Raw genomic sequence first — 27,251 nt, 5'->3', positions numbered from 1 at the left:
ATTCAAAACATAACTTAGGCTTTAAATATGCCTGTGTATCCACACATTAATAAGTGGTTTAAACCATTCTTTAAGCATAAATAACACAGTGATACAACCATGTCTTCCCCGGGAATTAGCTAACTTTTGTCACGACTCCTACCGAAGGTGGCTCCCCTTCCTGTTCGGGTGGCGCTCGGCGGTCGTCGTCACCGGCCTACTAGCTGCCACTGATCCCTTTTTCCCCTTTCTGTTTATTGGTTTCACCTGTTTGTGTTTTAGGCTGATTAGTCATGCTTTATTTACCAGCAGGCCCGCCTACTGGTTGTGCGGGATTGTTACGGGTTTCCCATTTTTATGGGTTTTGCTGGACTGTTTAAGTTCCCTGTGTTTGGGGCATTTGTTTTGGTGTGCACCCTTTGGTTCGTGGGGTTGGCTTATGTATAGCACTAACCTAAACTCTCTGCTTCCTGCGCCTGACTTCTCACCCACTACACCCCGGTCGTTACAACTTTGCCGTACTCACGTCACAGGATTAACCTTTCGCACATTTGACACCTTTGTGGGAAATGCACCAGGAACTAACAGCTCTTTCAATAACGTTAATTGTAAAACATTTATTTATCCATATAAATGGTGATCTCATTTCATTACATTAGTAGTCGCTAGTTCTAGCTTTAAAACAACATCCTTATATTAACATCCACGCTCCAAAACCAATTACCAACGTTCCGAACAAAATGTATTTTAAAAATCGAATTTATTTATATAACCCTTCTTACATCAGCTGATATATCAAAGTGCTGTACAGAAACCCAGCCTAAAACCCCAGACAGCAAGCAATGCAGGTGTAGAAGCACTAAACATGCATATCTCTCTTTTACAGGTGAACAAATGAGGATATCTTTACAAGTATTTAATGAGTGTCCTCATCAATGCAATCAATACACAACTTCAATAAATGTCTGGTTTTATGTCTGAATTTCTATGGCACAGAGACTCGGTTTGTGACACAACCTCCCAGACTGCTAAGAACCTCTGTGTGACCTTGGATGACCTTGACCATGTTGTGGCCATAGTTAGTCACTTTCCAAAATTATAGAAAAATAAGCCTATGTTACATTAGCAGAATCACACTCAACTCCAATCTGGAGATCAATGTTCTTTCTTACTAGCAAGGTAACACGTAGTCTGTTCTGTTGTAACCTATTACCTACTAAGTGACTGGCCAATCGCTTGAGGTCAAACAAGCAAAACAGCAAACTCAGTAGGATGGATGCTGACAAGCTGAACATAACTGGCACATATCCATAAAAAAAATTCACCATGAATGGGTTGGTACTCATGAAATAAACATCATAGGTCGATTAGCCTCATAAGTTATTAAAACCTCCTGAGACCATGTCTGCATCTCAAATGGCACCCTGTTCACTACTTTGACCAGGACTCATGCACTGGTGTGCACCATAAAGGGAATATGGTGTCATTTGGGACGCAGACTATTATTACCAGGCAGATCAGAGGGAGCTGCCCCAAGCACACCCCTTTAGTTTAACCATCATAACACCATCATAACATAACCTATTGCATTCATTGGACCGAAGTCACCTGCTGACTAGCATCGGTAGAGAGTGCATCCATGACTGAGAAAGGGGGACTTGGGTTGCATGATTTCTCATTGGATGCTGTCTTGATTATATGTCACTCCCACTTGTCTTCTGGCTTCATCCATGACCTCGGCAAGAAGGTGTGAGTGTGACCAAGGCATTCCAGAGCTCTCCTTCAGCTCTGATGGAGACAATCAGCGTGTTTGAGCAAGGCAAAGTGCATCATCGCTAATCTTGATCACATAATGACCAGTTATTTGGGATGCAAGGTGATTTGTAAATTAGTAATTCTGACTGCAATGTAGTCGGTCTCAAACCTGCAGATTCCCATACCATTTCCCCTATCGGCTTGGGCTGTTTTTGGTGCAAACTCTATTTTCATTTTAGTAAGGTGTGTTGTAATATTCAATGGTTCACGTTGCTTTGTGTAAAGCATACCTTTAAGCAGACACTGCCTGACCTCCTCTGCTTCGTAGCGCAGCCCAGTACTGTGGATGAAGTTGAGGGGAAGGCTGGGCTCAGGGAGAGGGTATTGCGTCACCTCTCCATTCACCTCCAGGCTCGTAGGACACCACATGTGGTTGGGGACCTCAGATAGAAACAACACCTAATATGATATTTTCTCTGAAGCCATTGATATGCCATTAATGTCACACTTTGTTGATCTCAATAGGGAATTGAAGAGAGAGGCTTGTTTGATGATACTAATAAACGGTGGTGTGCTTAATCAAAAACAAGTTTTGATAAACACTATGGTACTCTGAATAATAATCTCTCAAACTTATCAACTGAACCACACTGAGCAAAAAAATATAAACGCAGCATGCAACAATTTCAAAGATTTTTTCTGAGTTACTGTTCATATAAGGAAATCAGTCAATTGAAATGAATTAATTAGGCCCTAGTCTATGGATTTCACATGACTGGGAATACATATACGTATGCATTTGATTGTCACAGATACCTAAAAAAAAAGAAAGGGAGTGGATCAGAAAACCAATCAGTATCTAGTGTGACCACCATTTCCTTCACATAGAGTTGATTAGGCTGTTGATTGTGGCCTGTGAAATGTTGTCCCACTCCTCTTCAATGGCTGTGCGATGTTGCTGGATATTGGCGGGAACTGGAACACGCTGTCGTAAACATAGAGCCAAAGCATCCCAAACATGCTCAATGGGTGACAAACGTATGCAGGTCATGGAAGAACTGGGACATTTTCAGCTTCCAAGAATTGTGTACAGATCCTTGCGACATTGGGCCATGCATTATCATGCTGAAACATGAGGTGATGGTGGTGGATGAATGGGACGACAATGGGCCTCAGGATCTCGTCACGGTACCTCTGTGCATTAAAATGGCCATCGATAACATGCAATTGTGTTTGTTGTCTGTAGCTTATGCCTGCCCATACCATAACCCCACTGCCACCATGAGGCACTCTGTTCACAACGTTCACATCAGCAAACCTCTCGCCCACACAACGCTGTACACGCTGTCTGTCATCTGCCCAGTACAGTTGACACCCGGATTCATCCGTGAAGAGCACACTTGTCCAGCGTGCCAGTGGCCATTGAAGGTGATCAGTTGCCCACTGAAGTCGGTTATGACGCCGAACTGCAGTCAGGTCAAGACCCTGCTGAGGACGACGAGCATGCAGATGAGCTTCCCTGAGACGGTGTCTGACTGTTGGTGCAGAAAATCTTCAGTTGTGCAAACCCACAGTTTCATCAGCTGTCCGCGTTCAGTATACGTAGGTTATTGAAGTTGTTCAGGAGGCTATGGAAATGTTCATTAAAACTCATCTCTTCAATGAATCATAAACTTGTTAGTTTATTCAGAATCTTCATCATTAGATCAATAACTATAGTGTGCACTTCTTCCCCTACCCTCCTCTGGCTGTGACTTGTTAGAATAATGTATTTCCTCTGTGTGTATCTGCTAATTCCTACCTTGATGGTCCCCTTGGTCCCAGTGATAACAGCATCATTTGTCAGCATCATCGTGATGGAGCACGTGCACACAGCCATTCTGTTCCCAGAGAACTTTAAGACCAAAACTACTGTTCCATCCACTCCTGGAGGTGCAAATACAAAGCATTAGAAATAGCAAAACAATTTCTTTATTTCAGTTGGAGACTTGAAAAGGGAGACTCTGGTATGTAAGTTAAGCAAGTGGATCTCAAGTCAGAATACCACCAATTACCTGTGTCAATACAGTATCCCATGGCTTGGATGGACTCCGGTCTCTCCCCATTGAACACCATGAAGACAAACTGCAGGCAGTAGATCCCCAGGTCCAGTAGTGCCCCTCCACCCAGCTCTCTATGAGTCAGGCGAGGGATGTGTGTGAGGGGGGCTCCCAGGTCGGCCCTTACCATCTGGACCTCTCCCACCTCACCCTGGCCCAGCAGCCTGCTCACCTCTACAGACACAGGGAAGAAACGAGTCCAGATGGCCTGGGAGATATAACGGAGATACAGTGGAAAGAAAAAGTATGTGAAGCCTTTGAAATGACCTTGATTTCAGAATAAAATGGATCTGATCTCCATCTAAGTCACAACAATAGACAAACACAGTCTGCTTAAACTAATAACACACAAACAAGTATACGTTTTCATGTCTTTAGTGAACACACCATGTAAACATTCACAGTGCAGGGTAGCGGTCGACCGATTATGATTTTTCAACGCCGATACCGATTATTGGAGGACCAAAAAAGCCAATACCGATTAATCGGATGATTTTTATGTATATATTTGTAATAATGACAATTACAACAATACTGATTGAAAAATGAACACTTTTATTTTAACTTAATATAATACATAAATAAAATCAATTTGGTTTAAATAATGCCAAAACACAGTGTTGGAGAAGAAAGTAAAAGTGCAATATGTGCCATGTAAAAAAGCTAACTTTTAAGTTCCTTGCTCAGAACATGAGAACATATGAAAGCTGGTGGTTCCTTTTAACATGAGTCTTCAATATTCCCAGGTAAGAAGTTTTAGGTTGTAGTTATTATAGGAATTATGATGCGTTGACTATTTCTCTCTATACCATTTGTATTTCATATACCTTTGACTATTGGATGTTCTTATTGGCACTTTAGTACTGCCAGCCTAATCTCAGGAGTTGATAGGCTTGAAGTCATTAACAGCGCTGTGATTCAAGCATTGCTAAAAGCTGCTGGCAAATGCATTAAAGTGCTTTTTGAATGAATGCTTATGACCCTGCTGCTGCCTACCACCGCTCAGTCAGACTGCTCTATCAAATATCAAATCATAGACTTAATTATTATATAATAAAAACATAGAAATACGAGCCTTTGGTCATTAATGTGGTCAAATCTGGATAATATAATTTTGAAAACAAAACATTTATTCTTTCAGTGAAATACGGAACCGTTTCGTATTTTATCGAACGGGTGGCAACCCTAAGTCTAAATATTGCTGTTACATTGCACAACCTTCAATGTTATGTCATTATTATGTAAAATTCAGGCAAATTAATTACGGTCTTTTGTTAGGAAGAAATAGTCTTCACACAGTTTGCAACGAACCAGGCGGCGCAACTGCTGCATATACCCTGACTCTGCTTGCACTGAACTCTGCTTGCACTGAGTCTGTAATTCAATGATAAATTAACAGGCACCACATTGATTTTTATGCAACGCAGGACAAGCTAGTTAACCTAGTAATATCATCAACCATTTGTAGTGATTATGTGAAGATTGATAGTTTTTTATAAGATAAGTTTAATGCTAGCTAGCAACTTACCTTGACTCCTTGCAGCAACAAGGTCCTTTTGATGCTGCACTCGCGTAACAGGTGGTCAGCCTGCTTCGCAGTCTCCTCGTGGATTGCAATGTAATAATCGGCGTCCAAAAAGGCAGACTACCGATTGTTATTGAAATCGGCCCTAATTAATTGGCCATGCCATGCCGATTAATCAGTCGACCTCTAGTGCAGGGTGGAAAAAGTATGTGAACCCTTGAATTGAATAACTGGTTGACTGTCCTTTGGCAGGAATAACCTCAACCAAACATTTTCTGTAGTTGTGGACCAGACCTGCACAACGGTCAGGAGGAATTTTGGACCATTCCTCTTTACAAAACTGTTTCAGTTTAGCAATATTCTTGTGATGTCTGGTGTGAACCGCTCACGACGTCATGCCACAGCATCTCAATCGGGTTGAGGTCAGGACTCTGACTGGGTCACTCCAGAAGGCGTATTTGTTTTCTGTTGAAGCCATTCTGTTGTTGCTTTACTTCTGCGTTTTGGGTCATTGTCCTGTTGCATCACCAAACTCCTGTTGAGCTTCAATTGGCGGAGGGATAGCCTTACATTCTCCTGCAAAATATCTTGATAAACTTGGGACTTCATTTTTCCATCAATAATAGCAAGCTGTCCAGGCCCTGAGGCAGCCCGAAACCATGATGCTCCCTCCACCATACCTTACAGTTGGGATGAGGTTTTGATGTTGGTGTGCTGTGCCTTTTTTTATTCCACACATAGTGTTGTGTGTTCCTTCCAAACAACTCAACTTTAGTTTAATCTGTCCACAGAATATTTTGCCAGTAGCGCTGTGGAACATCCAGGTGCTTTTTTGCGATCTTCAGACGTGCTGCATTGAAGAAGCAATTGCTTCGATGGTGTCCTCCCATGAACATCATTCTTGCTTAGTGTTTTACGTATCGTAGACTGGTCAACAGAGATGTAAGCATGTTCCAGAGATTTCTGTAAGTCTTTAGGTGACACTCTAGGATTCTTGTTAACCTCATTGAGCATTCCGCGCTGTGCTCTTGAAGTGATCTTTAGGACGGCCATTCCTAGGGAGAGTAGCAACAGTGCTGAACTTTCTCCATTTATAGACAATTTGTCTTACCGTGGACTGATGAAGGCTTTTAGAGACACTTTTGTAACCCTTTCCAGCTTTATGCAAGTCAACAATTCTTAATCTTAGGTCTTCTGAGATCTTTTTTGTTCGAGGCATGGTTCACATCAGGCAATGGTTCTTGTGAATAGCAAACAACATTTTTGTGAGTGTTTTGTATAGGGCAGGGCATCTCTAACCAATATCTCCAATCTTGCCTCATTGATTGGACTCCAGGTTAGCTGACTCCTGACTCCAATTATCTTTTGGAGAAGTCATTAGCCTAGGGGTTCACATACTTTTTCCAACCTACACTGTGAATGCTTAAATGGTGTATTCAATATAGACAAGAAAAATACAATATTGAGTTTTATTCATTTAAGCAGACTGTGTTTGTCTATTGTTGTGACTTAGATGAAGATCAGATAAAATGTTATGACCAATTTATGCAGTAATCCATGTAATTCCAAAGGGTTCACATACTTTTTCTTGCCACTGTAAATATAAGAGGGATGTCTTACTACTGCAATACCGCTCTACGATACAGGCTATCTGGTGTGTATGAAGGGGGATATAGGAGGAATGCTTCACTACTGCCATACTGCTCTACGATAGAGGCTATCTGGTGTGTATGAAAGGGGATATAGGAGGAATGCTTCACTACTGCCATACTGCTCTACGATACAGGCTATCTGGTGTGTATGAAAGGGGATATAGGAGGAATGCTTCACTACTGCCATACTGCTCTACGATACAGGCTATCTGGTGTGTATGAAAGGGGATATAGGAGGAATGCTTCACTACTGCCATAGTGCTCTACGATAGAGGCTATCTGGTGTGTATGAAGGGGGATATAGGAGGAATGCTTCACTGCATTGTAGAATAATCGTGAAGACATCAAACTATGAAATAACACATACGGAATCATGTAGTAACCAAAAAAGTGTTAAACAAATCAAAATATATTTATATTTGAGATTCTTCAAAGTAGCCACCTTTCGCCCTGATGACAGCTTTGCACACTCTTAGCATTCTCTCAATCAGCTTCAGAAGGAATGCTTTTCCAACAGTCTTGCAACAGTCACAAATGCTGAGCACTTGTTGGCTGCTTTTCCTTCACTCTGAGGTCTAACTCATCCCAAACCATCTCAATTGGGTTGATGTCGGGTGATTGTAGATGCCAGGTCATCTGATGTGCACTCCATGACTCTCCTCCTTGGTCAAATAGCACTTACACAGCCTGGAGGTGTGTTGGGTCATTGTCCTGTTGAAAAACAAATGATAGTCCCACTAAGCTCAAACCAGATGGGATGGCATATCACTGCAGAAAGCTGTGGTAGCCATGCTGGTTAAGTGTGCCTTGAATTCTAAATAAATCACTGACAGTGTCACCAGCAAAGCACCATCACACCACCTCCTCCATGCTTCACGATGGGAACCACACATATGTGTAGATCATCCGTTCAAGTACTCTGTGTTTCACAAAGACACAGCGGTTGGAACCAAAAATCGCAAATTTTGGACTCATCAGACCAAAGGACAGATTTCCACCGGTCTAATGTCCATTGCTTGTGTTTCTTGCCCAAGAAAGTCTCATCTTCTAATTGGTGTCCTTTAGTAGTGATTGCTTTGCAGCAATTCGACCATGAAGGCCTGATTCACGCAGTCTCCTCTGAACAGTTGATGTTGGGATGTGTCTGTTAATTGAACTCTGTGAAGCATTTATTTGGGCTGCAATCTGAGGTGCAGTTAATTGCCGATGTCTGAGGCTGGTAACTCTAATGAACTTATCCTCTGCAGCAGAGTTAACTCTGGGTCTTCCTCTCCTGTGGCGGTCCTCATGAGAGCCAGTTTCATCATAGCGCTTGATGATTTTTGCGACTGCACTTGAAGAAACTTTCAAAGTTCTTGAAATTTTCCATATTGACTGACCTTCATGTCTTAAAGTAATGATGGACTGTTGTTTCTCTTTGCTTATTTAAACTGTTCTTGCCATAATATGGACTTGGGTCTTTTACCAAATAGGGCTATATTCTGTATACCAAAGAAATTCCACAAATGTACTTTTAACAAGGCACACCTGTTCATTGAAATCCATTCCAGGTGACTATCTCGTGAAACTGGTTGAGAGAATGCCAAGACTATGCAAAGCTGTCATCACGGCAAAGGGTGGCTACTTTGAAGAATCTCAAATATATTTTCATTTGTTTAACACTTTTTTGGTTACCACATGAGTCCATATGTGTTATTTCATAGTGTTGATGTCTTCACTATTATTCTACAACGTAGAAAATAGTACAAATAAAGAAAAACCCTTGAATGAGTAGGTGTGTCCAAACTTTTGACTGGTACTGAACGTCAGCCTAACATATATTATTCAGGACAAACCATACCGCAGTATAAATATGTCAGTGTTGATGTACTGTATGTGGAAGTATATCATCAGAAGGAGCTTTAGAGTAAACTTGTATGAACATGTTTAAAGTGTCAGGTGTCCCCCTGTACAGTACCTCCATCAGAAAGACATCATTCTCCTTGGCTGTGTTGGTGAGCTCCAGTACCTCTCTTAGATTCATGGCCAGGGGTTTCTCTATGAGCACGTTCTTATGGGAGGTCAAGAAGAGCTTACCTGTGCTCAGGTGGTGAGGGTGGATGGTTCCCACATACACCACATCTGCAAAGAAAGATAGGGGTACGAGCATGGGTTTACAGCTCCAGTCAATTTAAAGCAACAAGCCTATACCACATAGGTTATCAGGTTTCATCCCAAGGTTACAGATGATTTGTGGCCTGAAATGGTCAAACACCTTGGCTATACAGTATCTCTTGTCAAAAGCATGAGTCAAGGTAACATTTTTTAACCAGATCTGTACCAGGGTAAGGGAGTTCATGATAGAACCCACCTATGTCTGAGTCTTTTGCTAGCTCCTCATAGCTCCCATAGACTCTTGGGATGTTGTGCTTTTTGGCAAACTCTTGTGCATGCTGGAGATTCCGAGCAGCAACAGCCACAATCTGAAAAAGATAACCATTTTCATTGTTTCAATTACAGGTCAATTGAATATAATTTATTTTGTAAAAAATATATACAAAAAGATGTATTCCTAGGGGATACCACTTAAAACGCTTATTTCTAAAGTGGTCATAGATGGTAATAGTATTTAGAGTGATAATAGCGTTTTAAATAACCTTTAATTTCTTACTTGAATCCTATCAACATTTATGTTAGCTTTTTCTCAACCACATTCCTCAATTTGGCAGGGTCAGGCAGTTGAAATTACACATTGTGCCTTACTTAACATAAATTCATATTTGATTGGCCCAGTATTAGGAGAATTACGGTAAAGATTTACACAACATGAAATCAATGGACAATTACGCAACCACAGAACATGGAAACTTGGAAGTTATTTACAAAAAACATGTTTTCTTCTTACTGATGTCACTAACGAGTAAAACATTCATTAAATTATTCTGCAATAATACCAAATGTCTTCTCAAAAATACACTTCACCCTTGCTTATAAGCGAGTAGCCTAATCGCGCAAAGTTTTAGGATTCCTCCTCATTCCCAATCACAAATAACGTTTACCTGGTGGTCGTCGTGAGGTAGGGTCCTCAGAGCAACTGTAAAGTCGTGGCTGATTTTCCCTGCACTGCAGATTCCCCACCGTGTTGCCATGATTACTTCTGAACTAGCACGTCTCTCTATCTACCCCAGATAGATTTAGCAGACTTTTTTGATAAGGATATATTTCCCACCAGTAGGGAGAGACAGAATACCAGTAGCCGATCTCAGCTGGTTGCTTGACTGGAATTCCACTAAGTGGCGCCAGAGGCTTAACTCTGAAACCCAGAAACCCCCCGAGGGCCCCATAAGTCTATTTATTAGCGTCACTGATGTGATACTATTATGCAGGTATTTAGTTCCAAATGTATTTTAGAGACCACCAAACTCAAACTCTATACACAAGAGGATGAATCAAATTATTGCAATGGTGTTCATAGATTATATTTCTATATTGAGAGCTCTGATTTCTTATCCACTGTCGATCACATGTAACCTACATGTGTCGACACAATGTGATGCTTTGTCAGTTCGGTCTGCCCTTAGCCCTGCTCACAGAGGGCTGGTTGTCTTCTCAACAGAAGGATAGGCCACACCATTTCCTAGCCTGTAGAAGACTACAAGACGATGGGAACTCGGTCCAGGACAGCCCATAATTGTGGGCTATTTATATCTGTGCATTATCTGTCAAGGGCTGCTCCCAGGGTACTGCTGATGGCAGTCTCCCCAAGCCGCAGAATTTAACCAGGGACAACTCTCCAGATGTGATGGAAAACATTTGGGTAGATGCCTGGTCTAGTCCACCCACCCCTTGCTATCAGTGTACCAGGTGAGCTGCTCACCTTTTACACTAGTGATACATGTAATCTCAGTTTGATCTAATGGATGAAGTGGTGGAGTTTACAGTGAGTGTCCTGTTCACTTTAAGTACTATAGCCTATTGTGGATGGACATATGTGAAAATACACACATAACAGGAGTTTAGAATGAGCTCGAAAGTTCTGAAAGAGTGTATTACTTGAGTTTGATGGATATAAGATAGTTAACATGTTGTTTGTTTGTGTATCCCCCCTCCAACGGTCCAATGACTGGCAATGCTGACTGGGAAACATCTGTCTTGAGAGATCATAAACTGAACTGATGCGCATATGCATTCAAAACCAAGAAAATCACAAAGTAGTCAATTTATTGCTTTTTTAATTTGAAAAGCATTACTTGTAAATTTGTTCCATTGAGGACTGAAACACTTCCACGTTCTCCATCTCGAAGCGCAGGTTACATTAGGCACACAGCAAGAATGCATACATCATTGACTTTATTTTCCTATTTTACTTCAAATACAAACACAGAGAGGTGTTATAGCAAACTGCATTGAAATCTCAAACTGTACAGAACTGAGAAGCACAAACATGCATTGACTCAGCTCAACATCTTCCCCCGTGGAAGGAAAAAACAACAATCATTCCTCAAGTCCACCTGTGGAATTACAAAAACATGTAAAAAAGTTATTTATTTTAAGGTACACCAGTAATCTATAGGTATGTGATCTAGAGCAGTTTGGCTGAGCTTCCACCTCCACATTGCCACCACCAGAGAACCCATTGATTTAACCTTGAAGTCAACAGTACAAACCCCCCCACTAAAACATCCCGATAAAGAATATCATTAAATATACCTCCAAATAGAGCAATCACTTAAGTGACATTGGCGTGTGTGTGTGTAAAGTATATCACATTCATACACAGGCAGAGCAGACAGTGAAGCTGTGATTGCTAGATTTCTGAAAAAACTTCCCAAGAATATACTACATGGCCATACGCACAATCCCAAGAAAAACACTGCATTTATTATTAGCCAGAGTGGGGCTACAAAATGTATATATAACAGCCCACATTGCAATGGCAAATACATATAGATATTTCTGCAGCACAGGAATAAGAGAACTAGCATGAGGATACTATAATTTATCCGTACATACTCCATCCATGCTGGGTCTGTTTGAGCATTTACAGTTGATGTGTATGATACAGTCAGTGAGTGAGTGTTTATCTCTACAGCATACGTTTGAGAAATGTCAGTCAGAGAATGTAGGACTCAATCTTGTGTCCTATCTGTTGCCATGCTGCATCCTCTTACTATTTTATTACTCTCATGCCAAAGGTTGGAAGGATGCTTGAGATGGTGTAGCCTAGCCTAGGCAGCGTTGTAGGCAAAGAGTTCCATTTCCCTTCAATTTCAAACAAGAGGACCATTGAAAACAAGCAGCCTTCTGGCTCTAAAAAGACTGATCAGCATTGAATCTGGGATAGTTGTCAAGGTAGACTTGGGAACCCCGGGGTCCATCTCAATTCCCGTGGTAAAGTTTAGAGATGTAAAGTACTTTGAGGACAACTGGAGAGTGAGAAAAGTGTGCAGTGTTTTCAAATAAAGTCTTGGTCCTGGTTGATTGAGGCCCCCTTTCAACTTTTTTGGGGCATTTACATATAAACTGAGTAGGGACCATTCAAATTTTTGTTTTTTTGTTAGCGTCCAATACCTGACTAGATGACTACACATGGATACATGCAGCACGCCATGTCACCTCACAGAGTAGGGGCCGGCTGAATGGCACACGGGAGTTATTATGGATACTAAGTGGTTGACAATCGATCACTTGGCCATTTACATTTGACAAGTGTGATTCTTGTACTTGACCACCCACTGTAGTCAGTTGTGTAGGTGTCAGCAAAGGAAAACAAAAACAACACAGACAATATTTTGACTATTAATCACTATCTTTTCAAATTTTAACTCACCCAGGTGAACATTACAAGTGCAGTCATAGTTTAACTTTCAGAGAAAACTTTAGAGCAATCCTGAAAGCTCTCTGGTCATCGTTGGTCTATTGAGTTGCCATTTCAGAGCTCAAACAGATAAACCGATGAGGACCCAAATCTAGTGCAGGGCTGTGTCTTGTCAGCACTTTCTTTCTTTGCCCTTTACAGATCTCTGAATATGGGTACGGCTTGATACCACACCACACAGCCTGCATATTAGCTTTCCCAAGCTCAACAATCAGTATCATCTGACTGGAGATATCTTGTGCTCCATTGACAAGAGGAAAGCACTTCTTTCTTTCACCCACATCTTTTAAAACTAGTAAAACAAAGTCTTTTCCCCCATCTTTCTCTCTTATAACCCTATCACCATGCAATCCTATGGGTCTTTCACTCTCTACCAAAAGTGTCAGCGCAGTTAAATATTACAGTGATGCAAGGATTCTGAATATAGGAAATAACAACAAATACTAAAAAGCAGAGTAATTGCACAGTCATTGGGGGCGGGGGCTGGAGTTTAGGCCTGATTGTGAACTGTCATGACAACTAAGTATTATAGGAGGCTATGTCATCTCTATGGTGATGGCACAGACACCTCCAGTAGGCGGTTGTTCTTGCGTTTGCAGGCAGCACTGTTTCCGTTCTTAGGCCCCCCCTGGATGAACTTCACACACACCTTGTCCTGCTTGAACTGCACCAGGAACCTGCCAGAGAGACAAAGAGGAAGTAGGATAAGAAACCATCTGACATCACATCATGGGATTTAATTACCCTGATCTCAGATCTGTTTTTGTAAACGTAACAATGAGTAGAGGCAGTTGGAAATACATTACAAACACATCTGGGACCAGGCCAGGATTTGACTAAGAGAAACAACAGCAGCATTGCAACATAAAGTCAATATGGCGACGTGTCTCCGGTTCTTACTCGTCTGAGATGTCAATGTTGATCTGGTCCCTGTCTGCAGCAGTGGTCCCTATGTGGTGGAGCTTGGTGATGATCTCTATAAGATGCTCACTGCTCAGCAGGAAGTCACCTTTGGAAGCTGAAGCAGAGCCCTATGGGTAAAAAACACAGAGGGGTGTTAGTCATTTCAATCTCAATATGCCTACCGAATCTTTCTATGGTTAGCCCTTAACGCTACACTAAAAGTTATGAATCAGGACATTACTAATATAATTAGATACACAGCGGGGCTAAACTGGTTGAAATTCCATCATTAGAACCAGTTTGCAACCAGTGGATTTATGCAGCAAGCAAAGCAGGTTCATTTCGACCAGCTTTGGCCACTGCGTTTTCGATAGCTGGATGATGTCCATATGTAAGTGCATCACAGTGGAGCTGGAGTGAGGCTCCCTCCCTCCATCACCTCTTTGAGCTTGAGGGCGAAGAAGCCGTCACTCTGGGTGCTGACCGACACGCTGGCGAGGTCTGGCAGCGGCACGCTGGCCTTCACCTGGCCCGTCTTCTGGTCAGCCAGGACAAAGTTGCTTTTGGTCAGCAGGAAGAGCCTCGGCGACACCTGCAACAAGGACAGACTAGGTTTAATACGCCAAGAATTTGGTAACACTATTTTCGGTAGAGAAATAGAAAGTACATGGCAAAATTTTAATTATAAAAGCAATAACCTATACATGTAGAAACTCATTAATAGCAAAAACACAGCATTTATATGGTGATAGTGGTATAAAAACATAGGTAGGCTGAATCTGTCAAATATAAAACATTCGTTTTCCTTTGACTACTGTACAGCATAGTTACAGATATCCTCTAATAATAAAGCTATGACTCTGAAGAGTTTGGTCCATATGAACTGTGTTCAGGCCTGTTAGTTTGTTGACTCCCTCAGGCTTCAGTACATTTACATGAACAGATTTTGCTGAGGTAAGGTACTTTGAGAAAGGTACTTGCCTTGCCGTTGGCCCTGTTGATCTTGTTCACCAAGTCAGCCAGTAGCACCTCCTCCACAGCACTGTTCAGCTTCTGGTACTTGGGGTTCTTCTGGATCTCCAGATAGTCTCCTTTGAAAGGCTGGCTGACACTAAACAATAATAATGCATTTTATATAGCGCTTTTAACAGATACAAGGATGCAACAGAGAGGAACTCACAGCAATGCATTGATTATACTCAGGAAAAAGGAGCTAAAATGGCCGCTAGTAAAATTTGCTTGCAACATTAGCTTCACGTCAAACATTATGTAATGTGTGAATCACGGAGGGAAATATGTTATACCTGCTGGGGTACAGAGCCTTCTTGTCCTTGAAGATCTCACTGGCCTCAAGTTTCTCCTCATACACAGCCTTCTTCTCCTCTGTGAACTGGCCCCGGTATTTCTTGCACTGATAATTCAAAAGATACATCAATCCCTGGGAAGTTTGTTGTATTGATGTCCCTCAAACTATAAACTATAAAGCCAGTGGGCAAAGCTGGTTCTGGTTTACAACAAGGTTGTAATCTGTTAAGAATGACATCCTAGCAACCAGATGTGCCTGCTAGGTAGTGGCATATACAACTACTTGACCCTTTAACCTGTAAGATCAGTGATGACCCCTTGAAAGAACAGCCAAAGATAATAACAAACTAACCCTCCAGAGGTGGAAGATCCTCCTGAGCTGAGTGTGAGCTCCCTCCAGGAAGCCATAAGGCTTTGCCGGCCAGGTGTTGTCCATAGGGGACATTGTAGTGGTCTTCAGACCAAGGAAGTACTTCTGCATCTGGAGGGAGAGGGAGACAGGCATATATTCAATACCTCCCTTTCAGACTTGGATTACTGTTGACATTCAGGAACATACAACTCTGGTTTCCTGGACAAAGTTTAAGCCTAATCCGAGAACCATGTTCAATGGAGATTCTCCATTTAATGTGATTTTTACTCCAGGACTAAGCTTAATCTGTGTACGGGAAACCATCCCATAGTGATTCAAATGGACACTACCCATCAGTGCTTAAAGGGATACACGACTAATTCATTCTAGCCTTGTCCCAGATCTGATTGTGTGGACTTGCCAACTCGGCAAGACCGCATAAATAGATCTGGCACCAGGCTACATTCACGCTTCTACTTACGATTCTCTGGATGGTGAAGTCGTAGATCTTCTTGCCAGCGTTGGCCCTAAAGAACTTCCTGTACTCCCGGCGGACCTGTAACCAAGGAGACAACTGGCCGTCAATCATCCATCCCCATAGTGATCTGATTTGAGGCATGGGGCCAATAGAGAAAAGATTACAGTGGTGATGACTATAGCAACAGGCAGACATGGTTAGTTAATATGAATCCAGGCAACATCATACAAACAAAGGGAGGGAAAATCTGTTGAGCACTCAACTCAAATCAGAACGGGATTTTCTCCTAAATGTTTTTTTCTGAAAATGAGATGTTACATAGTTAATTGATAATGAGGTGGTCAATTTAAATCACACTGATTGGAGTCGACAGGTTAACAGGTTCTGAGAGCTGCTCTGATGTGCAAAGGTGACGTGCACATTGTGCAGTCGATTAATGTGATGAGAGAATTGGGGCCACTCAGACTACAGTAATACATGAGAAAAGGACTGGAGAATGGAGTAGATATAGCATCAGACAACAAGACCTATAGAGGGTTAGACATGTTGAGGGTTACACAGCTTATCATGCACATGATGCAGACAGGACATACAATAATTGCTAGAGAGAGACAGACAGACATCCATCCATGTCAGTCAGGGTCAGGAGTGCCTTTGACCTCTCTGTTAAGAGGCTGCAGTCTTCAAGAACGAGCAAAGAACAAAAAAAAGAAACAAAAAAAAGAGCATCTGTGAAAGAATTATAACCAGCCACAGCCAGCTTATCTAAAGCCCTGCTGGACTCATGGAGAGAGCGGGATAGACGTACATTACACCTCATTGTACATCTTAATAACGTAATGTGTGTCACTGCAGGGATACAGGACGGGAGGGAAGGCATATCCTTTGGTACTGGACTGTCCAGATAGCAAAACAGTCACTCTGGAGTTCACATGCATGAACTGTGTCATCACTGTGTGGTTGGTCCCGAGGTATGATAGGCTGAGGCTGACTGCATGCTGGTTCTGTGAAGTGTGCCTACCCCTCCAACACCAAAGACCGGGGAGTGGCTGAGAGGGTAAGGGGTGGTTGGTTAGGGTAGAAGGGTGGCTGGAGGGTAGAGAAGGCTGGGCAGTGGGCAGGTATACCTGGAGTCCCAGCCAGTAGGCCCAAATGATGGCGACGGCGTGCTTACGCCTGGCCTCCTCCTTCAGGCGCCTCAGCTCCCTGCGTGCCTTTTGGGAAGAAGGGAGGAAAGAGAGGGAAGAAGGGAGGAAAGAAAGAGAGGGAAGAAGGGAGGAAAGAGGGAAGAACGGAGGAAAGAAAGGGAAGGAACGGACGATTGAAAGGAGGGAATAATAGACTGATATGGAGGAAGACACTGCCCTGTGTGAGGACACACGTCACACAAGAGCCCTGTCTAGTTACCAAGATCCTGAAGACAATTTAACCCACCATGGGAAGAATGCAATTATAATTAAATAGACATTATAATAATGCTGTAGTTTGATTATGTACTGTACATCAACTAGAGTCTTTTTGATTGAAACAGACATGGCTCTGTTGGCCAAGAACAAAGTACAAAGCTCAAGGTAACAAGTCCGTCAGGTCTCTCCAACGTTCCATACACTGCACTGCACACTGAAAAAAGAAATCACTGCAAGCCTCAAGGAATCAGCAAGCAAGGAGGCGTAGCATGCAATTTATGATGAGAACAGCATGCAGAAAGAAAGAAAGAAAGAGAGCAGACATCCTGCAGATAGAGGTTGCAAAAGGTGAGGCATGGGCCTCAGGGAGGAACCGAAACACACCCAAACATCCTGACCTTTGGTAACAAGGGAGAAGAACTCAAAGCCAGGATAGTGGAGTATGAGTGTGTGGGTGGTTTGGGGTAGGGCAGGCAAAGAGTTTATCCAAGGTTCCAGACCATGTGTGTGATGCCAGTCTAGTGCGTGTCAACATCCCCCCGCCTTCCTCACCCCACTCCCGGTGTCAGTCTGGATCAGCTATAATCCATCAGACTGCGCAGCAAAGAGGCTTAAGTGACTGTATCTTTACCCTTACCCCAACCCTCCCCTCCCCCACCCGTATCCCTTGCGCCCAGGCCTGTCCATTATCTACCAGAGCCAAGTGCCACCAGAACTCCAGTCATCTATCTCTAGATCTCTTCCATTAACCCATTAAAGACTAAACAGCAGCTAGCTGAGAGAGCCGGCATGGGTGTTTAGGGGTCTTGCTCCAGTCCAGTAGGCTAAGTGACCCCACTCGCAATTCTGTTTTAACATGCAATGGGACATTGGATGAGGGGTTCGTATGGCACCTTGTCATGCAATATAAATGGGATGGGTGGTGGTAATGGGGAGGATAGCTAGAGAGACATTCGCAGTCTCTCCAGACTATTGTTTAGCTAATGCAGGGGTCTGGCATCTGTCTGGTTGGATCTGATGGAGAAATGGCAGGCGGACGGCGGGATATGGATGGATATTGTTAACAGGCTGCTTCCCAAATACCTTGGTCCCCTGCCAGCCGGCCCAAATGACAGACACGGCGTGCTTTTCTCGCGCCGCCTCCTTTAGATGCCGCAGTTCTCTCCGAGCCTGGGGAAGTGGTGGGGTTGGATTTATTGTGTTTTGGGAGGAATATACCCATTGGGATAGGTGTTGGTATAAATAAGAAGCAGACGGACAGAAATATGTAGCTTACCCGGCAATGAAGTAGCATAAAGATTAAAAGATTAAGACAATGGAGGAAACATTAGCTACCATTTGGAGCTTAAGACTGAGTGATCACTAATAATCAGAATAACTTGAGAGTGCTCTTCGACCATTGATGGCCTGATAGGTTTGCAGGGGTAGGATTTATCTAAATCAGATGAATTTGAAGCATATTTCAGAGATAAGATAAACATTAGGCTGGGTATCAGTCAAGACCTGATGAGAAGTTTGATGATATGTTTCCTAGCCTACCACACAAAGGCACTACGGATTTATTTTCCCTGCTTGACAGACAGACATGCTCATAAAAATGATATCACAACTTAAGGCCTAATACCTGCCTTCTGGATCCTATCCCACCACCTTCTTCAAATCCACATTTAATTGCATATCTGAAGAAGTACAAGCTATTGTTAATCATTCCCTGTCCATTGGCACTTTCCCCACTGCACTAAAAACTGCTACGGTAAAACCCCTTCTGAAGAAAAATAGTCCAGATTATTCAGCTCTCAGCAATTTTCAGCCAATCTCCAACCTTCCATTCTTAAGCAAAATTATGGAGAAATTGGTTTTCAAACAGATCTTTTTTTTCTTTCTTCAAATGCCAAATACATTATTGAAAAATTGCAATCTGTTTTTTGTGCCCACCACAGCACAGAGACTGCCTTAGTTAGTGGTAAATGAGCCACCACAGATGTCAAACAGCTCTCCTTGTGCTCTTGGATTTAAGTGCTGCATTCAACCCTGTTGAAAATGATGTCCTTCTGGACAGGTGGGTTGGCTTCTCCAGTCAAGTTCTAAATTGGTTTAGGACCTATTTAACCGGTCAAGAGTTTGTCACCCTTGGTGAACATAATTCAGAGAAAATACATATCACATGGCATTTTACAAGGTTCAATTTTGGGTCTGGTACTGTTCAGTTTATATACGTCAACCCTTGGCAGCGTTATCAGAAAGCACAGCATTGACATTCCCTGCTACACAGACAATACACAACTTTACATTTCTGTGTCACCAGAGGATTTTAGCACCACAGATACATTATTAGACTGTATTAGTGATTTAAATACTTGGATGGCTCACAACTTCCTCCAGCTAAATCAAGACAAGACTGAGGTACTTATTGTTGGCGCTAAAGCACAGAGAGAATTTTGGAATTCTCTCTCAGGCTGATACAGAGAGACTCATGCATGCTTTTATAACAAGCAGGCTTGACTACTGTAATGCTCTCCAAGAAAGGCAGTGGTCAACTGCAAAACATACAGAATGCAGCAGCACGGGTACTGACCAAGACCAAACGGAGAGCACACATTACACCGGTTTTAAGGTCTCTGCACAGGCTGCCTGTGCGTTTTGAATTAATTTTAAGATTCTTCTATTGTTTAAAAAAAATCAATACACCATTGTGCACCCCAATACATGTCAGACATGCTTTTAAGTTATGTAACCCTCAGGACGTCTGGCACTGGCCTTTTAACTAACCCAAAGCCTAGGACCAAGAGGCATGGCGGCAGCCTTTAGTTATTATGCCCCTAGCCTCTGGAACAGCCTGCCAGAGATCCTGAGGGGGGACAAAACTAGAAAATGTAAAAGAGATCTTAAAACACACTTTTTAGCTTAGCTTTTCCTTATGGTGCTTTTTAGTTGTTCAATTTTTGATATTATTTAGTTTTTTATCCTCTTATGTTTGTTGTGTAGTAAATATTTGATTTTATTTTCATTGTTTTTATTAGTTTTTCCTGTGACGCGTTGCATTCCATGTCTGAAATGTGCTGTATAAATAAAGCTTGATTTGATGAACTAGCAACATTAGTACAAAAGTTCAGGTTTTCCTGAAGTACACCGAAATTAATTGTATCCGATATACACTGCTCAAAAAAATAAAGGGAACACTTAAACAACACAATGTAACTCCAAGTCAATCACACTTCTGTGAAATCAAACTGTCCACTTAGGAAGCAACACTGATTGACAATACATTTCACATGCTGTTGTGCAAATGGAATAGACAACAGGTGGAAATTATAGGCAATTAGCAAGACACCCTCAATAAAGGAGTGGTTCTGCAGGTGGTGACCACAGACCACTTCTCAGTTCCTATGCTTCCTGGCTGATGTTTTGGTCACTTTTGAATGCTGGCGGTGCTTTCACTCTAGTGGTAACATGAGACGGAGTCTACAACCCACACAAGTGGCTCAGGTAGTGCAGCTCATCCAGAATGGCACATCAATGCGAGCTGTGGCAAGAAGGTTTGCTGTGTCTGTCAGCGTAGTGTCCAGAGCATGGAGGCGCTACCAGGAGACAGGCCAGTACATCAGGAGATGTGGAGGAGGCCGTAGGAGGGCACCAACCCAGCAGCAGGACCGCTACCTCCGCCTTTGTGCAAGGAGGACCAGGAGGAGCACTGCCAGAGCCCTGCAAAATGACCTCCAGCAGGCCACAAATGTGCATGTGTCTGCTCAAACGGCCATAAACAGACTCCATGAGGGTGGTATGAGGGCCCGACGTCCACAGGTGGGGGTTGTGCTTACAGCCCAACACCGTGCAGGACGTTTGGCATTTGCCAGAGAACACCAAGATTGGCAAATTCGCCACTGGCGCCCTGTGCTCTTCACAGATGAAAGCAGGTTCACACTGAGCACGTGACAAACGTGACAGTCTGGAGACGCTGTGGAGAACGTTCTGCTGCCTGCAACATCCTCCAGCATGACCGGTTTGGCGGTGGGTCAGTCATGGTGTGGGGTGGCAGTTCTTTGGGGGGCCGCACAGCCCTCCATGGGCTCGCCAGAGGTAGCCTGACTGCCATTAGGTACCGAGATGAGATCCTCAGACCCCTTGTGAGACCATATGCTGGTGCGGTTGGCCCTGGGTTCCTCCTAATGCAAGACAATGCTAGACCTCATGTGGCTGGAGTGTGTCAGCAGTTCCTGCAAGAGGAAGGCATTGATGCTATGGACTGGCCCGCCCGTTCCCCAGACCTGAATCCAATTGAGCACATCTGGGACATCATGTCTCACTCCATCCACCAACGCCACGTTGCACCACAGACTGTCCAGGAGTTGGCGGATGCTTTAGTCCAGGTCTGGGAGGAGATCCCTCAGGAGACCATCAACCACCTCATCAGGAGCATGCCCAGGCGTTGTAGGGAGGTCATACAGGCACGTGGAGGCCACACACACTACTGAGCCTCATTTTGACTTGTTTTAAGAACATTACATCAAAGTTGGATCAGCCTGTAGTGTGGTTTTCCACTTTAATTTTGAGTGTGACTCCAAATCCAGACCTCCATGGGTTGATACATTTGATTTCCATTGATCATTTTTGTGTGATTTTGTTGTCAGCACATTCAACTATGTAAAGAAAAAAGTATTTAAGAATAGTTCATTCATTCAGATCTAGGATGTGTTATTTTAGTGTTCCATTTATTTTTTTGAGCAGTGTAGTATCTGATCGATTATACTCATTAAACTTTGTGACTACTTGGCATGGTCTGTTTTAGTACAACAGCTCACATAACTCACTGACACCACTCCAATTCAGTGCCAGTACAGTGGGCTTTGCCCAGACTAAGAAACTAGACTAGATCCACCAATCAGATGGGACGATTAGTCGATAAATGAAGCCACACGCGACTGCTTTGGTCATGCAACATGTGGCAATACATGGTCTTTGACGATTATCTGGTGAGTATGGCTGTAAAGCCTTTAGATAAGATCATGCAGAGTTACAAAATAGTGGTAAAGGTTGTTTTTCAATGGATAGCAGGACTGAGTTGATCTGCATCCCTTGTTGTTAAATGTCCATAAAACATGACATGTTGTGCATGGACTGTTTTAAAGGATTATATGTTGCCTCTAAAACATATAGCACTTTAAAAGTCCATAAAGTGGTAATGGTGGTATGTGCTATGACCATTAGGCTATATGATCTGAGGATCCCTAGCAGGATTGGGGCCAATTCCATTTAAATTCAAATCAATTCAGTAAATAAACCAAATTCCAAATGTTCCTCATTGAAAAGCATTGAAGAGAATTGGAATTTCAGTGTACTTCCTGAATTGACTGGAATTTAAGTGGAAATGACCCTAACCCTGCTCTTTGTGTTTCTGTAGTGGCACATGGAATACAGTCTATTCTCAGCACAGTCCTCAGAATTATTACATCAAAGTGAACACATGATATTCCTTCTGATTGGATACTGTACGTCCATTATCATGTACTATCCGTCATGTCTCTCATAAAAACAGATTACAGAGGAATGCAATGACAAACATCAAGAAAACAACAGACATAGACATGGGAATGGAAAGGAGTATTGTGTTGTGGGACTTGCAGTTGTTCCTAAAGGGAGAATGTAAGGGAGGCTCCATAACAGTAACAGAGGACTAGCAAACAGACGTTTAAATAGATGTTAGTGGTATAAGGTTAGCCGCTCAATATCCCTCAAATGACACCTATTAAAGGGACAATAAAACAGATGAGTCAAACACCAGACACTGGTAAGGGACGCTAGTGGACCAATGGGACGATGACGAGCTATTCAATTGGTCAGTTTCAAGAGGAGGGGTGGGACATGGGGTATGACGGACAGCTGGGATGGCAAAACACGACAACGGCAACCGGCTTAAATACCTTGGTCCCCTGCCAGTATGCCCATATGACAGACACGGCACGCTTATTCCGCGCCTCCGTCTTTAGGCGCCGCAGCTCCATCCGAGCCTGGGGGTGGCCGGGATGGTGGGAGGATGGAGGGAGGAGAGTGGAGGTTAGGAGGGAAGAATAAGAGAGAGGGGAGGAAGAGAGTGAAAAAGAGTGTGAGAAAAGCAGCGGTGGTAAGATCAGCGACAGTAGAAGACCAGAAGGAAAAAGCTGTGAAATTGCTCTAGTTTAGCTCTCAGTATAGCTGGGAGACCTGAGCAGAGCCACGTCATATAATACTGTATTTCCTTACCTGGCTTTATGGCAGATAAACCTTGTAAAAGCAAAAGGCAATGGATGTCCATAATCAGCAGCTCATCCATTTCCTCCCAATATCATTCTATACTTGTCTTTACATTGTCTAATCATTATGTTGAAATCAGGTATCAGGTGTTTGAGCCAGTACCTGAGTCCCGTGCCAGTACGCTGCAATGGTAGTCACAGCCTCCTTGCATCTCTTCTCGTATTTCAGTTGCCGCAAGATGTTGCGGGCCTGGAGAAAAAACATAGTTTTTAAACATGCCTTTACTACAGCATTATCACAGGAAAACATGCTTTCCTATAGTGTTTGACTGGTATGTGGACATGGACATACCTTCCACCCTCTGCTGAAGGACTGCATCACTAGTGTAGCACTCTTGATCTTCTGATATTTATTTTGTTGCTGCAACAGGGGAAGGAAAAAAACACTGAGCTCAACTGACAAGTAAGTTCGAACTACAGGCATCTAAGCTCTATAGCCACCATATTAGGGATGCACATCTTTTTCGTTTCAAGATGATTCGATACGCATCTAGATACATGGGCTCCGATACGATACAGGAAAGAAACGTTTTAGTATCAAACAATTCAGTGTGATTTGGTTGAATTAATTTCCATTTTTAATTAAAATTGTGGTCCCGTGTGGCTCAGTTGGTAGAGCATGGCGCTTGCAACGCCAGGGTTGTGGGTTCAATTCCCACGGGGGGACCAGGGTTCAATTTCCACGGGGGGACCAGGATGAATATGTATGAACTTTCCAATTTGTAAGTCGCTCTGGATAAGAGCGTCTGCTAAATGACTTAAATGTAAATGTAAAATCTGCTGCTGATGGAGCTCATGAGCTAGGCCTGTCTGTGCTGGATCTATCTGTACTGACTTGTGTGTGTGCGCGTGTGTGTAAAATATGTACACTACCGTTCAAACGTTTGGGGTCACTTAGAAATGTCCTTGTTTTTGAAAGAAAAGCAAATTTTTCTTGTCCATTAAAATAACATCAAGTTGATCAGAAAGAGGGTGTAGACATTGTTAATGTTGTAAATTACTATTGTAGCTGGAACACCAGTAAAAACATTAACAGTGAAGAGCCGCTCCGGGATGCTGGCCTTCTAGGCAGAGTTGCAGAGAAAAAGCCATATCTCAGACTGGCCAATAAAAAGAAAAGATTAAGATGGGCAAAAGAACACAGGCACTGGACAGAGGAACTCTGCCTAGAAAACCAGCATCCCGGAGTCGCCTCTTCACTGTTGACGTTGAGACTGGTGTTTTGCGGGTACTATTTAATGAAGCTGCCAGTTGAGGACTTGTGAGGAATCTGCTTCTCAAACTAGACACCATAATGTACTTGTCCTCTTGCTCAGTTGTGCACCGGGGTCTCCCACTCCTCTTTCTATTCTTGTTAGAGACAGTTTGCAGTACACAGCGTTGTGTGAGACCTTCAGTTTCTTGGCAATTTCTAGCATGGAATAACCTTAATTTCTCAGAACAAGAATATACTGACAAGTTTCTGGCCATTTTGAGCCTGTAATCAAATCCACAAATGCTGATGCTCCAGACGCTCAACCAGTGTAAAGAAGGCAAGTTTTAATGCTTCTTTATATCAGAACAACAGTTTTCAGCTGTGCTAACATAACTGCAAAAGGGTTTTCTAATGATCAATTAGCCTTTTAAAATTATAAACTTGGATTAGCTAACACAACGTGTCATTGGAACACAGGAGTGATGGTTGCTTATAAATGGGCCCCTGTACGCCTATGTAGATATTCCATTAACAATCAGCCGTTTCCAGCTACAATAGTCATTTACAACATTAACAATGTCTACACTGTATTTCTCATCAATTTTATGTTATTTTAAATGGACAAAAAATGTGCTTATTTTTCAAAAACAAGGACATTCCTAAGTGACCCCAAACTTTTGAACGGTAGTGAGCGGAGCCATAAGGGAAACTGGGCCTCTACCACCCCACTACCAGTTATAGCCATTGACATAGCCAATGAATATATACCAGAACTTTGGATTTCACCCAGTCTCATAATCGAATGGTTTTGACAACTCAGTTGGAGTGAGCTTCTCTTCTTCGATCATGCAGTGCGGGCAGCAAAAGCAATTTCTGTCCTTATGAAATTGTCATCTGTACGCTGTATATCTAAAAATGACCATATACACTGATTTGTTTCAAGCAAAACGACTGCTGATGGTGAACCTGAACAATCCAAATAAAATTGAGTGTAGCCTAAACCCCGATCAGCATGTAGCCTACCTATAGCCAGATGAGAGTTGTGTCCATGGCGATAGCTTAGGCTACCTTTATTCCGATAAAACACCATTTTCAATAGTGCATTTGATCAAAATAACCAAGCAAATAACATTGGTTGCCACTCAACTAATAAAGCCTAATATTGCACAAGCCATTTTACAAACATTTGAACGCTGATCAAGAATAGGCCTACCTCTTGTTGGTCAGTGCGCGAAGCTGTTCACAGCGAGCAGTTTGACTAGGCTACTGATATTACCAAGGGTTGTTCGGCATGCAAAATGACTTGTAGATCAATGACTGTCAACATGGTTACATGAGAGAGGACGCAGTTGTCACAAAAGATGCTATTTTCTGAAGTAATTTGAGCAAAACATTTTAGTGAACCGCCGATCTGTAACATTCAAATCTATTTTCTGACCGAAGCATGCTATATTTGCATCAGATTGTGCTCCCACAGACGGATGCACTCATATCTTACACATTTGAACCGGCATGACTTTCTGTATGTGTTTGTGTGTGCATAGTAGAGACAAGCTAACTCACCGCATATCTGCGGTACCAGGCTGCCACCACCACCTGGCTCTTCTTCAGCAGCAGAAAGTGAGTACGAGACTTCCACCCCCGGTAGATCTTCTGGATCAGGGTGGCCAGGTCCTCCAGACACGCCCTCCTCCTCTCCTCCAGAGTGAACAGCTGGGGACACAGGAAGAAGGCATCAAGAAGATGATAGGAACATGAACATCTACTAGAATACTAAGAACACCAGCATAGTCTGTACAATTTAGGAATGAGAAAACCTTTTTCATTGAGACAGGATGTCATTTTAGGACATTATTGTGTGGTTTTGCAGGCAGCACAAGATCTTTAGAATGATAAGGGGCTTCTATAGCTGCCCAAACACATTCTCCACCTCAAATACCTTTGCAGACAGAGACCTATCGGGTGAGAGTTTAGTGACCTTGACTAGGCCCCATCCTACCACCACCATGACTGAACTGTAGCTTCACTCTATAACAGAGTCGGAGATACTTAGCTAACCTGGTAAGAAGGTACAGTAGATCAAGGATAAGGACACAACCCTATGAGATCAGGCTTTACTAGCTTTGTTTAGACTGGCTCCTGGACTGACATGGTTTCGTTGTTGCACCCACCACTGCATGTTCTTAAAAGCCCATGCTACCATGGAAAATAGGCCTAAATGTTCCTTTTTTCCCATGCTACTGGCCGAGTCACCATAGAATGGATAAAATTGATTAGGGCTGTCCACGACAAAAAAATTGGTCAATAGAGTTGTCTGGTCTTTCGACCAATCGTTTGGTCTAAATTTTTATATAGACTCACCATATGTTTGAATAAAATCAACTATATGTAGTAGAGGTCGACGAATTAATTGGCATGGCCGATTAATTAGGGGCAATTTCAAATTTTCATAACAATC

General features: G+C 42.7%; 2 protein-coding genes across 8 annotated transcripts in view; both read right to left on the bottom strand.

Moving 5' to 3' along the window:
• Window positions 1-722: 722 nt before the first annotated feature.
• Window positions 723-10,228, bottom strand: LOC129821083 (trans-1,2-dihydrobenzene-1,2-diol dehydrogenase-like). Its single transcript, XM_055878357.1, has 7 exons — window positions 10,049-10,228; window positions 9,361-9,472; window positions 8,968-9,131; window positions 3,789-4,041; window positions 3,536-3,660; window positions 2,025-2,175; window positions 723-1,767 (listed from the first exon to the last, which is right to left on the bottom strand). The coding sequence occupies exons 1-7, from the start codon at window positions 10,136-10,138 to the stop codon at window positions 1,655-1,657; spliced, it is 1,008 nt and encodes a 335-aa protein (XP_055734332.1). The 5' UTR covers window positions 10,139-10,228; the 3' UTR covers window positions 723-1,654.
• A 976-nt stretch (window positions 10,229-11,204) lies between these two features.
• Window positions 11,205-27,251, bottom strand: part of LOC129821081 (unconventional myosin-Ib-like) — a 150,175-nt gene continuing 134,128 nt past the window's right edge. For 2 of the 7 annotated variants that reach the window (XM_055878349.1, XM_055878345.1), the window contains exons 20-32: window positions 26,357-26,506; window positions 23,891-23,959; window positions 23,702-23,788; window positions 23,230-23,316; window positions 18,395-18,481; window positions 17,033-17,119; window positions 15,909-15,983; window positions 15,428-15,556; window positions 15,075-15,181; window positions 14,752-14,881; window positions 14,210-14,362; window positions 13,768-13,898; window positions 11,205-13,544 (exon numbers count right to left, since the gene is read on the bottom strand). In XM_055878349.1, coding sequence (XP_055734324.1) covers window positions 13,415-13,544; window positions 13,768-13,898; window positions 14,210-14,362; window positions 14,752-14,881; window positions 15,075-15,181; window positions 15,428-15,556; window positions 15,909-15,983; window positions 17,033-17,119; window positions 18,395-18,481; window positions 23,230-23,316; window positions 23,702-23,788; window positions 23,891-23,959; window positions 26,357-26,506 — 1,422 coding nt within the window. In that variant the 3' untranslated portion in view covers window positions 11,205-13,414. The remainder of the gene's footprint in view (window positions 13,545-13,767; window positions 13,899-14,209; window positions 14,363-14,751; window positions 14,882-15,074; window positions 15,182-15,427; window positions 15,557-15,908; window positions 15,984-17,032; window positions 17,120-18,394; window positions 18,482-23,229; window positions 23,317-23,701; window positions 23,789-23,890; window positions 23,960-26,356; window positions 26,507-27,251) is intronic. The other 5 variants (XM_055878348.1, XM_055878347.1, XM_055878351.1 and 2 more) reach the window with 5 other exon arrangements.

Source organism: Salvelinus fontinalis, chromosome 23 (genome assembly GCF_029448725.1).
Source record: "Salvelinus fontinalis isolate EN_2023a chromosome 23, ASM2944872v1, whole genome shotgun sequence".
Taxonomy (NCBI): Eukaryota; Metazoa; Chordata; class Actinopteri; order Salmoniformes; family Salmonidae; genus Salvelinus; species Salvelinus fontinalis.
The sequence above is the reverse complement of the archived record's forward strand: the minus strand, read 5'-3'. Positions and strand labels throughout refer to the sequence as shown.

Excerpts from the sequence above, each read along its gene's own strand:
- LOC129821083 (XM_055878357.1), bottom strand. The coding sequence starts at position 10,138 with ATGGCAACACGGTGGGGAATCTGCAGTGCAGGGAAAATCAGCCACGAC. Across the intron at positions 4,042-8,967 it reads ATGATGTCTTTCTGATGGAG|GCCATCTGGACTCGTTTCTT; the intron begins GTACTGTACAGG and ends TATATCTCCCAG. Across the intron at positions 2,176-3,535 it reads GGACCAAGGGGACCATCAAG|GTCCCCAACCACATGTGGTG; the intron begins GTAGGAATTAGC and ends TTTCTATCTGAG.